Source organism: Corvus cornix, chromosome 7 (assembly GCF_000738735.6).
Source record: "Corvus cornix cornix isolate S_Up_H32 chromosome 7, ASM73873v5, whole genome shotgun sequence".
Lineage (NCBI taxonomy): Eukaryota > Metazoa > Chordata > Aves > Passeriformes > Corvidae > Corvus > Corvus cornix.
In genome coordinates, this window is record NC_046337.1 from 34,422,348 (window position 1) to 34,440,977 (window position 18,630).

An 18,630-nucleotide genomic window follows, 5' to 3' on the forward strand; every position below is an offset into this window, starting at 1 on the left:
GTATGCAGAAGGGTTTAGTCATTCATGCACATCAGTGCTGAACTGAAATGATTGCAAAACTGAATGATGTAGTGTTGACTGCTGGTAAAACATATTTCACTTGAAAACTGTCCAGGTGACAGCTCTCATGTATTGGCTGTCACATCCCTACTGTTGACACTGTTTCTGTTTAACACAGTCCAAGTATTAGACTCCAGTAGTATTTGTATATTAAGTTCCATTCAGCTCAGTGGAGTCATATATGTGCACACATAGACATGCACATGTATAAACAGTTCTATGAGTAAGGATGTACAATGAAAAGTTTACTGAAAATCAATAAAAGGATCAATGTATGGAATATCCTTGGGGAACTTCACAGCAATGCAAATCAGTTCTGTAAGAAAATTTTAATATCCATAGCACTTTGGGGGGGAAAAAAACTTCCTGAAGAATTTTTCTAATAAAAAAAAATGGCATTACGAAGCAGGACTAATTCTCTAGTAAATAACTGAGTTGGTTTTAAAGTTTCACAGAAATGCAGTAATTCTCTACAAAATCGTCAGATTCAGGATTGGACACTTGTAGAAAATCATCTTTATTTTAGTCTCTTCCCCAAATGGAAAAAAAAAAATTAAATCCCTGAGTCATAGCTCAAGATTCACAAATACAGGACTTAAAGTAGACCATTATATGACTCCAGGAAACTGCAGTATCTATTTGCTTAGAATAAGTGTCAGCATTAGCCCAGCCAAGCATTTTCCAGTATATCAAATGACATTTTATAAAGATGCACTTTTCCAGCTGACTAACAGCATGATTTCACCAGTTGTCACCATAAAAAATCTACATGGCAAAACCAAAAATTGAACAACAGTTTTTTCAGTATGGAAAAAGGAAAACAAACATCTGCTTTGCTTTTTGCCTCCCTAGTTAATATATTAAGCTAGACAATGTGAAAAAGCACTATTTTAAAGCACTGCTATAATATGATTTATGTCTCTGAGCCATCAAAGTAAACATCATGTTTACCATGATTAAATCACACACAACACCCCTTCATAACACTTTTAAAAAGCTAGGCTGAAAGAGGCCTTTTTCTCGATTGAAAAGGTATGCTAGCCTTAGCCATAAAACTCAAGACCATTTAAGACCTCTTTAGACCATGAATGTCTGTATGACATATCTCAGTAAGTACTTCATGACATTCCCTACAAAAGTAATATTGTAAACAATAATTACTACTATTATTTGGTTATAAATCTGAAGTCTTGAAACTATTTTGTCATTAACATACCCTACACTACACTGGGGGAAAAAAGATAAGAAAGGAAAAATAAAAAGAAGCCTAAAGTTGTCAGACATATACAGAGAGCCTAAGCACCTCTACAGGGACATTTTACAGACCTTTACAACATTCTCAACAGCTGATTTAGTGTGAAAGCAGGTGCCAAAACCCCAACACCGAAGAATAACACCACAGTCACTCAGCTTCCAGCTGGGAGTGAGTCCCAGCCTGCTTCCCCAGGCCCATTCCAACCAAAACTCTCCCTATTGCTTCATACATGCTCAGGCCTCCAGGAAGTTCCACACAGCGTTAGAACTAACTCCAGCTCCCTGACAAAAATGAGGTTATTGTGCCTGTGTTACCACTTTCAATGTTTGCAAAATATGCTTCTTTCAAGGACTAACCCAAGCTCAGCAGAGACAAAGACTCCTAGCTAAGGCAAGCCACCTTGCAACCCAATTCACAGAGGTCTTTAGCACTTTGGCAGGCCCATGGCAGCCCCTGCCAAGGCAAGATATCCCAGGACTTTTCCATTTCAACTCTGCAAAATGCCACACAAAATACAGAAAGATCCATACCAGAACCTTCTGCTCATTTTAATACCAATGCATTACTGGAGCAGTAATTCTGTACATTTAGAAGTCATCAGATTTACACACTGTTAGCAGCAGGACTGCTGGGGAAAAAGAACTCATGTTCTGTTTTTTGTCCCAACTTTGGAGAGCACCAAAACAATATGCTAATTGTTAATCATCTCCTCCCTCATTCGCTGCTCAAACACTGAAGAAACCTGCACACACCCAAAACTAAAGCTGCCTGCACCAGACATTGTCTAAAGGAAGTACCCTAATTACACCTATTTTAGGATTTACATTTTAATTTCAACTTCAAGACAGGGGGGGCTCTTCTCAAGGGAATACCAAGAGCTGCATAGTAAATCCCTCAGGCACATCTCCCCTGCTTTTCTTTCCAAGCTGCTGCTGTGCAGTTTTCACTGGTTGAAGACACCATCAATGCACAGCAAAAGAACATTTTTGCCTCTCTGGGTAGCAAACTATTAGTGTAAGGACTGCCTAACCCGGGACAGTAGCTTTCAAGAACTGCGAAGATTTATTTTTCCTCTCCTGAGGGTAAAATAAATGCCATATAGCCTTTCAGATTCAGAGAGACTAGAAAATAAAAATACTGAACAACTTGATCCACCCTTTCAAGACAGTTGTTCCACATTTATGTGGCTGCCCCATATCATATGGTAGAGTATCATTGGCTTGTTTTTAATAAAACACAAACACTTCAATTGCATAATGGTAGATTGTCTTTAACAAGGATCTCAGCTGTAGAACCAACCCCACAGGATGTAGACGTAAAAACTGAAGCAATACATAAAACAAGCTTTTTTAGGTGGATTCCTCAGAACTCACTGCATTAAATTCATAATAGGCTTTGATATCAATGCTAACAAGTAATTAAATTAGTGTTCCAATTGTAAGTGTTTTCAAGTTGTGCTTACCAACATTTTAATATGAAATTGACAAGATACACTCTCTGCAATGAAGCTGCTCAAAAGAATATACAGGATTAAAGCCAGCAATGCTCTTATTATTTCGTCAACATCATGAGAATGAAAGTAATTAACAACCAATTCAAGCTTCCTGAAGATGCTCCAAAGTGTTTGTAAGGACGGCATTCTGCATTTACACAGCCCCTGGACTAGCAAAGTCTCTTTGGCATGTATTATTCTCCCAAGGTAGCTAAAGACCTTTCAAGGCATGGCAATGAGCAGGTAAGCACTACAAGGTGGTATCAATCAGTCCTGGATTCAGCAAGAACTAGGAGATCTGAGCCACTGATTCACAGAGCAGCTCCCTCAAGAAAAGGCATCTCCCAATGCAGCTGTGAGACAGCCAAAACATACCCACACACCTCAGTACTGCCACACCTCTTTTACCTGCTGGAGAAAGCAGATGAGTATTGAGGATGTAGGAGGGAGACCAGTTTCTTCTTGCTCACTTCTGTGCAACCACACAGGGTCAGCCTGAATTCCTGACCACCCACATGCCACCAACGGCTGCCAATTGGTCAACAACACAAAAAATGTTATGTACTGTTCTGCCCAGATCTCTATTTGCCTATAATATTCTCACAACTCACCTGAAAACTTAAAAACCTTGAGCCTGCCCTTTTTGGACTACAGGCACTTTGATGGGGAAACACAGAACAAAATTAAATGTAGGTAAAACATAAGTGTAATATACTGAGCCAGGCTTATACAAATCACAGTGCAAACCACACAGTTCTACTAATAGTCTAAATAACCCTTATCTGTTGAACACATGAATATTCAGAGGGAAGTACATAATGCCAGCTGCCCTCAGGAAGTAAAATAATGTCAGTTCCACATTACTGCCATTGCTCACAGCTCTGCCATCTCTAGCCCACCTGCCACCACCCTGGGTGGCTTTGTGCCTCTGACTGGAGTGCATGGGCTACTTTGTTGGTCACCTAGAAAATACCACCCCAGTATTTGAGCCCTAACATTTCAAGTAGCTCTAATTCAGTTTTCAGCTCAGTTCTTTGTCCTCTAAAAATAACTCATGTTTAATTGCAACTGGCTACAATTTTCTAATTCTTTGTGACCCCAAACCTCTACATCTATTACCCAGAGACAGACAAAATAATGCTTAATGAAGCTGTGGGTACAATGCAGCATGCTAAGGGCCATCTGGTTGCCAGGTGTTTCCTGGCTTAGCTTTTCCTCACAATACACATCACTCCTCCTCCCCTAATTCCAAGGAAGGCAATTTCTACCTCAGGAAAGTCCTTCATTAAAGACACACACAAGGGCTTTATTGCAAGCTAGTCAGCTGCAGCAGAGCAAAGTTCAGAGCCCACAGCAGAAAGCGCAGAAGGGCTGTTTATTACCATACGTATCTCCCTGTGACTATCACCAAAAGCCTGTGCCAAGACTATTTCTGACTGTTAACAGGAAGTGCAAAATTTTCACTGTGACCCTATGCTTTGTGTCCTTCACAATTTAAAAAAAATTAAATTCCAAGGTAAGAGTAGTTTTAATAATAGTACCATTTATATAGAAAGCAGGTGGTTTAAAATGTACTAAGCAAGACTGACAACCACTGTAATTTGATTTCTTTCAGGGAGCAACGCAACCTATCAGTGTGGTTTGATCCTGTGAACGTTATTTTCAAAATGGAGCATTTAACTTCCTTAAAATCCTTGTCTTTAAGACAAGTAAAAGCTTTCCAGCTCCCAGACACACATTCCTGCCCCTCCCCTTCATCAGTGCTCTAGAACAATTTAGAGAGCTGGACTGGTAGAAATTAAGTCATTTAATAGCATTAAATGCACTAGCATTGCCCCAGCTCAATTTACTGAGCCAGCTTCCCACAAGGTCAGGCAAGGACCAGGCATCATGGGAGCAAACAGGCACAAGACCCCCACAGAACCAGCTAGGATAAGCCCTGGCTGCCAAGAGACCACATCCCAGACTACTGAACAGGAAGGCTTCTCCTGGTTCCCACTATCGTGCTAAGATTTAGTTTGCATAAAGCTTCTCACATTTCAGGCTAAAGCCAGAAAACATTTACTTGGGTACTTGCAGTAGTTAGTTCTCGTGAATGTTTCAGACTGGTTATGTATGGGTACCAGGGTCAGTGGACATGCATAGAAAAATTGTGTATTTCTCGAACATGACAGGGAAAACTCATTTTTACAGCAAAGACAAAAGCCCTCATGACTCCTTCCAGTGTATGGAAAAGGGGTCTGTGCTGGGGAACTCTAGAGAGTCAGGATGCTCCTGCTGTGCTTGGGAATTAGCAGGTTACAAAATGGAAACAGCTGCTGTTCAGAGACACACTGGCAAAAAGGCCTACTCTGCCCAGCAGCCAGGAATCTGCTTTGCTGGTCCTGGGCATCCAAGTACCCTGAAGAGCCACTGCCCCAGCAGTCCTTGGTGTTGGGGAAGATGAAACAGGAAATCCTTATAAATATGATTGCCTGACAAAAGATTTTGGGAATATGAAAACTATAAGTGACATCGAAATGAAAGCCACCAAGTCTTAGTTACTGAACAACTGGAAAACAATGGTATGGCCGACTGAAGGTAATCCCCTCTTGATTGAACAATACCCTCTGCTTGCAGGCAGGTCCAAGGGTCAGAGCAGACCCTGCTAGCTCAGCAGAAGGGGTCCAAAGAGTAGTTTTTAGAAGTTAAGATGTAACACTCTATGGTAATATAAGAACTCTTACAGGCTGTATGTAAATGCTATAGGATTTGTATCTTGTATTAGATTGGTTAGTGACAATTAGAATATTCAGTACAGAAGATGATTTATTGTATTGTAACCAGGACTTCAGACTCTCCTACTACTTCTTCACTCTCATTCCTCTCTCTCTCTCTCTCTCTTTACTTACCCGCTTACTCTCTTGCTCTCCTGGGCCTGCTCCGAGCTGAGTCTGGCAGCTCTAAGCAGTGCCCCTATACCCACGCCCTTTGCAATAAACCGCATGTTCCAAGATCTGACTTCAGAGATCTCTCGTCTCCGTCCGTCCCGACCGTCCGACCCACCCAAGCTCCCGCACTTGGCACAGTCTATAGGCACACTAGGCCTTCACTGCGTATGGGGATATGACAGGCCCTGATCAATCTATTGGTAGATACAGAGAGGATCATTTTGCAAAGGGAACGCTAAAATTTGCCCAGAAAATTGCAACACAAATAATTTCCAAGCGAAGAAGACCTTTTCTGGTTCTACTGTGGATCAAGATCTAAGCAAAAAGGACAAGCTAAAGCCAAAATCAACAGTGCACCTGCGATGGACATGCCAGAGCCTCTCACCACTATCCCAGAGCCCCACCAAGCTCATATGCACTGTTCATCTCAGTTGTCTTGCCCATAATCCCAAGCTCCTCAGAAAACAAGCAACATCTCATTTCAAAACAAAATCCAGCAGAAGAATATCACATGTTCTTTTTCCATGGTTTCATCTATACAGCAGGTTTTGTAGTTATGTGGAGCTCTGCCCAGGGCTATGTTTCAATACAAAATGAGTGATTAATCTGAAAGGTAACAAACTGAAAGAGATAAATGCAGCCAGACCTACCTTGGGTGTTGCTGCCTGCTCTGAGCCTCCCCTCCCAAAGACACGTGCTCCTGCCCATGTGCTCTGAGCTCCTTTGTTCTAAGCGAGGGCAAAAAACCCAAATGTAACTCAAACTCTTTAGCAGTGTCTGATTGGCCGGTCACCCTGGGTCCGCCCCCAGTCCTCCCCTTTCCCCTTCTCCGAATAAAAGATGCTCGAGGGGAGGCTCCGCTCTCTCTCAGCTCAGCTATCTTCCTGTGAACATCTCTTGTTGTCTGTCTCATTTGAAAGCTTCCAACTGCAGGAAATTGAGCGAGCAGGGAGCTATATTTCTCCCTCTTTGCTTCTGCTGATGGTATTTGCTTTGCAGCTGATACAGGTACCGATTTTAGAGCTACTGAAGTGCTAGATCGCCCATGCTACCTCTCAAGGCTGCTCGAGGCTTTCTAAGGCATTGAAATACAAGCGCTAGCCGGTATAAAGCTGAAAACATACCTTCCACAGTTGGGAAAGGAAATTGTCCAGCATCAGTGCCAGTTGTGAAGGATTTTCAAGTTCAGCTATGAAGTAAATCCATCACGGAAAGGGAAATATTAACAAGTGACTAGAGATGTAGTACCTTTTTTTCTTGAGGCACACTTGCTTGTTCATTTTACTATCTGTATATTTAATATCTTTTTAAATGCAAGTTTCTGCTAGAAATTATTTTCACAAGCTTCAAAACATTCTTCAAAGAGCTACTCATCTGCTTAGTGACACAGACATGGGGAAGTGCTTCTTTATTAATCTAGGAGGATTACACTTCAATCTAGATCAAGATTTGCCTGCAGGTAAGAGCAGTAGGGCAAATAAATATACCAGATTTTCCAACTGCAAAGTCATGAGAGGAACAGAATCCTGAAGAAAATTAAGTTGTGCTTGGATGGGGAAAAGAGGTGAATATAAGGAGATAGCCACTTCTTTTTTATCTGTTGTTCAATAGCTGCTGGAACAGGCAAATTCTATTCCTACTGACCTGTCAGCTCTGAAACCTACCTCTAACAGCTGAAACAAGTCCCCACAGCTAGTTTTTCATAGTGAAAATATACATGTCTCTGACCTCTTTTTTGCTGCCTTTTTAGTGTGCCCACAGATCACTTTCTCACTGGAGGAAAGCTCATTTTTCACTTACCTTCCCTCTCCTTTAGGCAAACAATAAAAAGACACCAAAACATTGCTACAGAAAACAAACACACAGTACAGGTAAAATATTCATTCTCTCTCCCATCCCAGGATTAAGACAAATCAGTTATTCAGCTGCACACTGGAATAAGCAGTGTCATTGAGACTGATCTTGCAATAACTTAAAATGCAGAAGAAAATTCTGTCCTGCTCAGAAAAAAAAATTTACAGCTTCTATCAGTATATAAAACAAACTAGAAACAAAAACAACTCAAATCTTCCAAGTAACTGAAACTTCAGTATTTAAATTCACATGAGTTTGGCAGAGCAGTAAGGGCAAATCACCTGGTGCCGACCACGGAGGTATTTCAGAGTAACGCCCCATAATCCCAAATCTGCAATACAATGTCTGCAAGGAAGTACTTCTTTCTGACCCCAGTAGTAAACATGGCTTCATGTCCTGAAGTATGGAATACATTAGTTTTGCCCAATATTTTTTCCAAGAATTTATTCCCTCCTCCTGCTTGTAATAGGTGGTAGAAGAATTCAGTCCTAAAATACTTAATTCAAAGTGTAAACAAGTTACTTTAAGTACAGCTTGCACATTCACCAAGTTGCTCTGTCCCCATCACTGGAATAAAACAGAAAATTCATGACCCCACACAAAAAAAAGAGTAACTGCCTTAAAACAGCACTTTTGTCTGCTGGTTCAGAGAGGTACATGCCTTCCACCAATTAAATATTGTCGTTGTCAGCATCTTTTTAAAAATAAATTAATTACAGTCAAGGACGACTATCTCATAAATAGCAGTGTACAAATCCCATTTGTGCTAAAAAACAAAAAGTAGAATCAAAGATTTCAAAGCATTGAATAAGGGCATTGTTTCAGCAGATACTGCTTACTTACTGGAAGTGTCACAAAGCCTGAGCTTACAATACAGGGTTCAAAGACAACTTGGTCCAGATGAATCAAAGGACAGAAGTCCCCATAATTATAGCTACTCAGTGTACATCGAGCAACACTGGCAGCACTTTCACAAGTCAGCACCCACCCAAAGGTCAGTCTCTAAACAGACTCATGGTCTGCAGGGTGGCTGGTGGGAAAGGCCTTATTGACTGTGCCTATGGTAATTGAATGTGCCTATTGGTAATTACAGGTAATGATGCAGGTCAGTGCTGGCATCCTGATACCATTACTATCTAAATAAACACACATTCCAGCATCTAAAGTATCAATATCATAAATATGGTAAAATGAGAATTGTGTTTCTAACTTCCAAGTGCCTGTAACTATCAATTAAAGCTTTGCAACAAATTATTAATTCCATTTATTGCTAAGAGTGATGCTGCAAGTGTACAGTGGACCAAAACAACTGAAGGGGAAAAAATGCCTACGTGAATTCATGTTTTTTTGCTCAGAGAAGAGTATTAGAGGTCATTCTAAGTGCATGCAGTTTGACTTTTTTTTTTTCCAAATGCATTCCACAAAAAATGTCCTCAACTATTCATATTGAAAGGTACATTTAGAAGAATTTTTAATACTGCATTCAAAATACTGCTAATGTTTTAAGCAACTCTAGTAGCACATCATTAAAAATTATCTAAACTAAAAGACCTTAAGTATTATCTATAAATCACTGCTGCTAATTCTGGCAAACTGTGGAGTATAAAATTATATATATTAATTTGCAAGAATACAAAATGCCTTTTATTAAAAGTTTAGACAAATTTATTATATGCTGTAACAGACAGCACTGGGTAATAAGAAATGCTTATTCAATATTCTGCTAAGTTTTATTGAGAAGCACAACCAGCTCTCTACAGCCTGAAAAGCTTAACTTTATAGAACAGCATGGAATGAAAGCTCTTATTTACCACACTCTATCCTTTGCTCTTCGGAATGAATCAGGCTATTAAGCATTCCCCCTACACACACAGGGGTTTGTTTGCTTTTCTTTTCTTTTTTTTTTTTTTTATTACTCTTGTGGGAGGTTAGGATTGTTTCTTTTTTTTTATTTCTCTCAGGGAATTTTGTCCCATTTGTTGCCTAAGAGCTGGTAACAACCGGTACTTAAGAGGCAAAAGAAGTGGCCAAGGTGCGGGGAAGGGTGCAGATGGCTGCTCTCGTAGCTGGGGCATTTTTCTCTTGGGAAAGGCAGAGATACAGCGAAATTTTGGCTGGGAGGTCAAGGGCTGGGCTCGGCTCCTCTCTCGTTCTCGGAGCAGACGGAATGGTCGAGTTGCTGCTACCTCAGGAAGAATTCACTGCCACCGCAGAGTCCAGCCCAGCACTGCTTCTTCTTTACCGTGGGTGAGCCTCTGCTCCTAAGAGCAGCCAGTGAACTGGGACCTTAGTAACACCCGATCACACTGGAAAGGACCCTCACCATCTACTTGGGTGCCTCAGGGGAAAATCTTGGGACCTTGATCCCCAACCCCTTTCCCGTTCCCAAAGGGTGTGTCTCCCAGCTGCGTGCTGCAGCTGCTACGGAGAAGCCCGGCTGCCACTGCCCAGCTCCTCTGTTTTCTGCCTCTGCCTTGGGGCTTCTTTGTTACACTTTAACCCAGCATCCTGTGCCTGCTGGGATACCCTGCGGCTGCTGCTGTGGCTGCGGAGTTTTCTGCTACATTTTGTTTGCCACTCTGGGGTGTGTCCGCCTCTGCCGTTCCAGCTGCTGCTCCAAGGTTCCCGCTACAGCCCATTCTGCCATCCTGAGGGGCATCGAGATCGGCTGCCCCTGTGGGTTTGTAAAGGGAGCCCCTTTTCCATCCCTCCTGCCAGCTCGCCCGCCATCACCCACATGATGAGAGAGAGGCAAGAGAGAGGCGCTCGTGCCACAGCGCCCCCTGCAGGCACGGGGGAACCATTGCACCCCCCCCGCCCGGCCGGGAGCCACCAGCGCCCCCACCGGCTGTGACCAGAACTGCACTCAAGGGGAAGGTGCCTGACAGCTGAGAGAGGCTGGCACTGGGTTTGTGGGTTTGTTTGTTGTCGCTGCCGTTGTGGTTGTTTGTCTGCCTTGTTATACATACATACATACACATATATACTTATATACATATACATACATACATATATATACACACACACACATACTAGTAAAGAACTGTTACTCCTTTTCCCATATCTTTGGCTGAAAGCCCTGTAATTTCAAAGTTACAAAAATTTGGAGGGAAGGGGGTCACACTTTCTATTCCAAGGGAGGTCCCAGCCTTCCTTGGCAGACACCTGTCTTTCAAACCAAGACAACTCTCTCACAAATTTGCCAACTTTCCTTTTACTACTTCAAGAAATACATATATTTTATCTCCCTAAAACAAAAGAAATACACAGTTTCCTTCCGCCTGATTTATATGTTTCTTCATCATTTTCCTGGGAGAGATTTTCTTTATAGGACATCAAATCAATCATGTTGCAGAAGACAGAGGATGGGCACATCCTTCTAGACACACTTAGCCACAACCCTGACTACCTAGGTCTGCCCTGGGCTCCTGGCACTGACCTCCACGTGTGTTCTGAGTATGCTGACAGCCTGTCAAGAGCAATTTTTGGCCCTAACACTGCCCTTACTGAATCAGTGCAAATTAAGAACTCTAATACAAATCTGGAGGACCTGACACTCTTATTTCAGAAATCTCCCTCCCATTCTTGTGGCTACCTCCCTGCACTAGTATTTTGTAATACATGGGCAGGAGAGCACTGAAGGAGGATAGGGTATCCAAACAGCTTAGGGCCATCACATCTGCCTTCATCTCTGATGCCCTCCCACCCCAAGATATAGGTTGACAAGAAGGATGGGCTATGAATTACTGACCATCCAGACCACTTGAGCAAGGTCTGTTCTCATTCTCATTTGCAAATCATCCAGCTCCATCCCTGCATGTCTCCTTTTTGAGCCCTTGGGGTTTTTTTCTCAGCCTCCTTGAACAATCTTCTAATTGCTGAGGGAAATAAAAGCTAGTATTAGTTTCAGCATACTCAAGGGAAGCAGAAAAATGCCTACACGCATGACTAGAGTCTTGCTGCAAACAGGCAGGGCAGCCTGCCTGCCCAGCACACCCTGTAACACAGCCTGCATGAGGAGCAGCCCAACACCTGAAAGCACATCAGGCACCAGTAGCCAGGGATTTATCAGCAGCAGTCACCCTGCACACGAACATACAGCTGCTGTTCGTCAAGCCACAGTCACAGTACATCAAACAAAAGGAGAAGCTTTGCTGTCTGAGTGATACCACGTGGTCAGAAGAGGAAGGGATGCCCAGGCACACCTTACCACATCACATGGAAGCAGCGGCAAGAATCAGGCAGGAGCATTAAAAGACTGTGGGGTCTCTTTGTCCAACAATCAGCCAGGAGACAGTAAAAGCATGTTAACATTATCAAGTGTTAGCAGTAGGAACTGGCACAGCCTTGGGTCTGGCTAAAGTCCCCATGAGGGGATCAGATCTTTCTGCTTAGACCTGGTGGTCACAGAAGGTCTGCTATGGAAAACAGAGTAAGTTGGCACGTGAAGACTTGGTTAGCTAAACAAGCTGACCAGATTTCCAGCTAACCATAATTCCAATCCACACTTGAACCCTCCTTAAAGTCAAAGGGTTTTGAACACACACTTTCAGCCCATTTCACAGCAGACATAGAAAAAATGGTTTCTTCACAGTCCCTCAGACTCTGAGCCTTCCCAGACATAAGAATGTCCTTACACTAATTGTCTGGCACCTTCCAATTGCACTTGCTGCACAAGCTATTCAGATACCTTCTACACAAAGTGAGGAGAACAAAAAGAGAGAAACTGAGCTGTACCTCAAACTCACATGAGGCTCCTCTGGGCACAGCCTGGACAATACCGTGGTTGAGAGGTGGAAGAAGGCCAATCCATCTTTGCTCACAGCCAGCAGATACAGGATTCTGGCCCAGCAGTGAAGCACACAGGCCACTTCTGAATGTCTACAGCATTTTCTACTATTAATCTCTGGATCAAGTCCAGGCATCTGCCTGGACCAAGGCAGGAGTTTTCAAAAGCATGTCCCAAATGGTGTTCAGAACCTTCATAATATGTTTTTATTTTGAGACATTTCCTAGCTTTGTTCATCCAAGATCAGAACCTCAGGAAAAGTGGCAAGTTTTATATAGCCAAGCAGCTGTTCTAAGAGATAATCTATGTTCCTAAAAATAGAACTGACAGTTCCTAGTTCTAAACCAGTAACCAGCCCCTATCATTCTCTCCAGAAAAAAAGAAAAAGTGAACACATAGGGTTAATTGAATCAATAGATCCTATAATTAAATGCTGCCAAGTTAGCTGACATGATTGGACTGCTGGGTTTGGTTTCTTTGGGGGGTTTTGTATTGTTTATCCAGAGGTTGCATATGCTTTAAATACAACTAATTTTGCAAATAGCTATTGAAATTTAGTTTAAAACTCTCTCAGGGAATAAAATGACAAGTTTCACAGAGAGAAAAGTAACTTTCATAGACTCAACTCACTGGAATCTACTGCAATCTAACTGCCTTACAGCTACAAGAAGTACTAAAAGAAAGAAATCTTCTTACTTCTTGCTGGAGGCTTGACACAACAAAAGAAATATTCCTCAGGTCCTCATACCTATGAGTGCCAATTCTAAATGAAGGAGAAAAATTTGCTAGAGGACCTTAATTCTACCTACAAATCCGTAACTTAAGAATTCTCAGGTATAAACTGATTATTTCCCTGACGGTGAAAAGTACCCCAGATTTTTAATAAACAGAAAACAGATCTGCAAATGGCATTGTCTCTTTCCAGATGGTGCAAGTCAGGTGATTCAATGAACTCATCACAGTATTCTGATTTTCTCGACTTAACACTGCTGGTTGTAATAAGGCCATTGTCTCCCTTATACTATATGAACCACATACATATTTTATCTGAAAGCACCATGTGCTAAAATAAATGAATAGTTTCTGTGGTGTAATAAATAGTCTCAGTACATCACAGAAAGTTAGAAAAACATGTACTTTAAAAATGCTAAAAGAGAAACAGCATACCATAGCATTGGTCAAGCCTTTCAACCAGCACTAACCTGTCTCACAGACTTCAGAAAATAAAGAGAATAGCTAAATTTTTATATCATTGAGATTGCCAAAGCCACACCTTTTCACCATAATTCCTTTCAAACTGGCACCCTAACAAAGATACAGGTTACTGAGTACAAACACTAACACTCTGAAGCTGATGTCTGTTATCCCTTTCTGCCACCTCCCCAATCAAGACAAAAGAACAAAGATCAGTTTCATCTGCGAGACTGCTGTAGGGTAAAACAGCACTGAGTGTAAAACCATAAGGATTAGCTCATCTTTTCTCCTTAATACAACAGCAAACAATTAGTGTTAAAGTAAAATGGGTCAGTCAAGATCTCAAATCCTCTTAACAGCTAGTACAGTAACCCATGTGGCCACAACAGTCCAAATTAACCCCATGGATACATCAGTTCTTTCCTCCAATACCTAGAAAGCAATTACAAATGTCACTTTGAACGTCCTTCTAAAACAGCCTCATATAGTTTAGTAGCATAACCTGTGATTAAACCTTCCCATGAAATAAAACTTTTTCGACTTCGGCAGGCAGTTTAAACCACCTCTGTTTTCCAGCACCAATCCTCTAAATCAGCTCCACCCTATGGAAATCAGTCTCATCCTGTTTTTTCTTATTAACTGAGATGCAGTACAGAACCATTGCTAATAAGCACACCTGTACATGAAGCAGAAGGATTGAAGAAAAAGAACCAGCCCTAAATATGTCAAGACTCACCCATACTCAGCCTTAGTGTGTGCATGTGTGTTTGGGAAGAGATAAGCCATGTAGTGATACCAGAGAACACTGCACATTTCCATGTTTTCTCTGGAGGTACTTGGTATCTCTAAATATCATCAAGGGATTTACAACACTGAGCCCACGTACCGTGAATTTATCCTCTTTCTCTTTTCAGAAAAAACATTCCCTTTTCTGTAAAAACACGCTTAACTTTCAAGCATGCTTACAGCTGACTTTCACGTGCAATTAAGCATGTGTTTGAACTGAATAAATACAGATGAACCAAAACAAGCACCCTTGGGTCTTAAGGAACAATTCTATATATCAGCACATGCATACTTTTATTTCTTCATCAAGTGCACATATGGACTAAGATAGTACAAAACCCAAAATATCTAATCAGATAATTCAGTTTAGAAAGGACGCTGGGAAGTCACCTAGCCTTAGGACCCCTATTACACCTTTCCAAATTTCTGGTCATTATTTTTGTGCATGTTAAGTGCAACACTCTCTAATCCCTTCCTAGTTAAGGCTTCAGTTCAGCTTCAAGTGTCCTGCAGCCAGAAATGCCTCTTCTGGAACCCAAATAATGCCAAGGGGTGGGGTTTTTTTCCTTTGACTGAGAGACAGAAGTTTTACCAGATCAGTTCTCAGCACAGCCACTGCCCGCACTATAGGCAAAAGATCCGTAGGGAACTCAGGCTTTAGGCACCAGCAGAACTTTTGTTTTCCTTTCTCAAGCTGATTATAATTTGTCCCACCATGGCAGATCAGATTTCAGATCTTACATATGCTGCAGATGTGTTACAAGCTCTGTCAGTACCTCGTGCCTTTGCAGACACATTAGTAATCAAGAGGTGACTTTCGCAAAGCCACCATCATGAAGTCCTCACAACCTAAATTCTTTTTGACTTCTTCCTCTTCCAACCCCATTAAGAAAACAAACCTGTCTCCAACACGTGCATGACATGCCACACTGGGGGGTGAAGCTGAAACAGCCCAGCAGAATCTGCAATGGGCCTCACCCGTTTCTGTGGTTAGATATTTCTAGCAACTTCTACAGTTGTTAAGTGAGCACAGTGCCAGAGCTAGAGGGGGCCAGAGCCCACTCTGGTGTCAGCACACATAGCAAATGTTTCCTCTGTGAATCCAGGTATGTGGTTTAGCAAAGGGTAACTTGTACAGAAAGGAGCATGACACAAACTGAAAGCGAAAGGTATGCTTCTGGAAAAAAACGTCTAGCAACAAGGCAATTCTTAGCCCACAGACTGCAACAATTCATTTAGGGACTGTTGTGATCAGGTCACTCCTGCCTTGGCACAGCACCTCAGGGGTCATTAAATTACAACTGTTTCTGTATTATCCAAACATATTAAAGTGGGTATGGCATAACATACTGTAATAATCACATCAGACCTCTAAATCAAGGCTGCAAATGCTGCTTTATGTAACAAACTGCATTATAAGCACAATGATCTGCCCTCCAGTGTGCTAAAACTCTCCACAGAAGAACAGCAACTTTTAATTCTCAGGATGACAGCTCTTTGGCTTCTCTCAAACACCCACAGGCAATGTGCAATATGGGTGCAACAAATTGAAAAGTTCCATTAACCAAATCCTGTCCCTTGATGAGATAAGAAAAGATGAGAAGAGATAGAATTTATGGCATCATGCTCCACTGCTGAGACCACCCCTCTTCTCAGAGCCCTGTGCCAGGGCACACCTTTGTGTTTCATTTCCATGCAGAATAGCCTCACTAAGCCATTTGGGTTATTTTCAGTGTGTTACTTTAGCTCACCTGCAAATGCCTGAGCTCCAGGAAACTGGTACCACCTTAAGACTGGGGTCTTGCCCACTGCTGAGTGTCTTGCAAATTAAATATGCAGTGAGGAATTTGGTGTTTCCCAGTCCTAGGTGCTACAGGGGTGAGTTTGGGCTCCGTTACACATATCACACTTTCAGAATATCAGCTGCAGAAATGAACAACCACCCACAAACTTAACTGGACTGCCTTTACGCTAACTGAAGAGAGTTTGTAGCACACTCATGGAAATAGCCCATTCTTTCACTGTTCGTGAAATCAATTCTTCGTGATCTATGATGTAATGCAGGGGCAACTTCACTATGTCATGCCCTCTCAGCACATTCTCTTCCCAGGCATGGGCTGAGATGCTGTGATTACACCATCCAGTCAGGTGGGAAGTGAAAGAAGCTATAGAAAATAAATACATTCTGCAGCTGAGCCTCTTCTTGGGTCTATCCCCTATGAGATCTGTAGTCTAGACATCCCTGCTAGTCCAAACCAGCGAAGGTGAAAAGAAACAGGTTCTTTCATGGAAAGAAAAGCAAAGGTTTGTGGAGCAAATGGGAAGAAACAGAACCAAAAAGATACGTGATTCAATCTCATATGGAAGAACCCTTCTGAAAACAAAAGGGACAGGTTTTCTGAACAACAAGCAGCACAAATGCTGGACAGCAAGTGATTTTTTGAGAAAGGACGGAGTATGATTTATTGACATGACCACAGAGACACGATAGATTACAAAAATGTATGCTAGAAACCTAGAATAAGTAAGACTTACAACATACGTGTGCATACATCCCATTCTACTGCATGACTCTATGTTAATGCTCACTTACAAGTGAAAACCTACTACTCTGTCTCAGGAAGAACCCTACATGAAAATCACCAAAAACACAAGAGAATATTTTTATTCAGAGGAAAATTGAAAGTTCCTGCTGAGCCCAGGGAAATTAACCATGTCAGTATCTTCCACACGGAGATCAACTCTCCCGGCGTGGGGCACACCCCCTTCTTTCCCGAAGGTGTTCCATGAAGCACATCTTATCCAAAGGGCAGGTCGGAGTGTCTCGAATGAGTACAGGACAGATGAAGGCGAGCACGGTTTATTTGGTGGGTCGGTGCAGCACCATGGCAGCGCAGCGCGGCACACGCCTACGGCTCCTACCTGCAGCCATCCGAGCCAGGCACATTTTACATCATTTTCTCTTACATAAAAAGGCTTTGTTCGCCGCTGGGCTCCCGTGCACGGCTGTTTCCTCCCTGATCCATGCAATACAGGGAATCATTTTTTTAGGTGGGGTTTTTTTTTCCCCTCCCCGATGCAAATTAACAGCGCTTACAGCCCTCGCACCCCCTCGCCTCACACAACGTTCTTTGTTCAGCCGCGCAGATCCCCTTAGAAAAGCTTAAGGGTGGGGGCAGGAGAGGACAGAGGTTCACATCCTCCAAAGGGGTTTACAGCCTGGAGATTCTTAGAGACCTCAGAGGCAGCAGCCCCGATGAAGGTAAAACGGGCGTTACCGGGGACCGCCCCACTCCACTTTTACCTCCGGGAGGTCGGGGGGGGACGACCCGTGGAGGACTCCGGTCTGGGTCCGGGAATGAAGGGACCAAAGAAGGACCGAGACCGAAGGACGGAGGGAGGGAGGGAGCACCCGCGGGACCCGGCCGGCACAAGCCCCCAAAAAAGGGCTCGCGACGGCCGTAAGGCGGAAAGCGCGCGCGGCTGCCCCCCACTTCCCTGCATTCCGGAGCGGCGTCGGCCCCGCGCCCCCGCCCCGCCCGTCTGTCCGTCCTCCTCCTCCTTCTCCGACGGGGCTCGGCACGGTCCTTACCTGAGCGTCACGGCGGCTGCCGGCAGCGACGGGGACCCAAAGGACGCGCCGTACCCGGCTCAACCCGACCCGCCCCACCGCTCTCGGGGCTGTCGCCGGGACGCGGCCGCCTGCACGCCGCGAGCCCCCGAGACCCGCCCCCGGCCCCGCCCCGGCCCCGCCGCCGCTCCCGCAGGGCCTCCGCGCCTGAGGAGGTGGAGGAGCGGCCCATCGCTGCCGCCCCGCCCCACCCCGCCCCGCCCCGGCCCCTGCATTGCAGAGACACCGACGCTCCGGGACACCCAGCCCGCGCCCAGCCTCCAGCTGAGCCGTGTCACCGTGTCTGGCCCTGCCCTGCTCCTGGTAGAACACCTTCCCGAAAGCCCCTCACCTGATTTCATTTGGGTCTTCCAACGCTGCAAGTCCAGCTCAGTCTCATTCCTCTTTTTCCTCTGGAGAAAGAGAGCAAATAATAGTGAGATCGGTGAAAAAACGCGTTTACAACACCCTCAGACACCGCGCTCCTGCTCACTTCCACACTTCTTTCATAGGGCCGGGCTTTCCAGCCATTTCCTGGAATCCGGCAATAAAAGATGTCCTATTATTTTGTCACCGCATTCTCGAACTGAACTGTCCCCCTCCGGATGTCCATTACAGTTGCTATACTCCAAAGTCATTCCTCCTGCAATATCGCTGGTG

At 43.6% G+C, this 18,630-nt stretch overlaps 1 protein-coding gene across 30 annotated transcripts in view; it reads right to left on the reverse strand.

Annotated features, from left to right (window-relative positions):
• Positions 1 to 18,028, reverse strand: part of MAP2 (microtubule associated protein 2) — a 241,516-nt gene extending 223,488 nt beyond the window's left edge. For 16 of the 30 annotated variants that reach the window (XM_039555191.1, XM_039555190.1, XM_039555203.1 and 13 more), the window contains exon 1: positions 17,953 to 18,028. Coding sequence is in view for 12 of the 30 variants with exons in the window: in XM_019286267.3 (XP_019141812.3) it covers positions 11,343 to 11,402 (60 nt within the window). In the remaining 18 variants the exon portion in view is untranslated. Of the gene's footprint in view, positions 1 to 11,342; positions 11,418 to 17,952 lie in introns of those variants that run through there. The other 14 variants (XM_019286267.3, XM_019286265.3, XM_019286248.3 and 11 more) reach the window with 3 other exon arrangements.
• Positions 18,029 to 18,630: the final 602 nt, after the last annotated feature.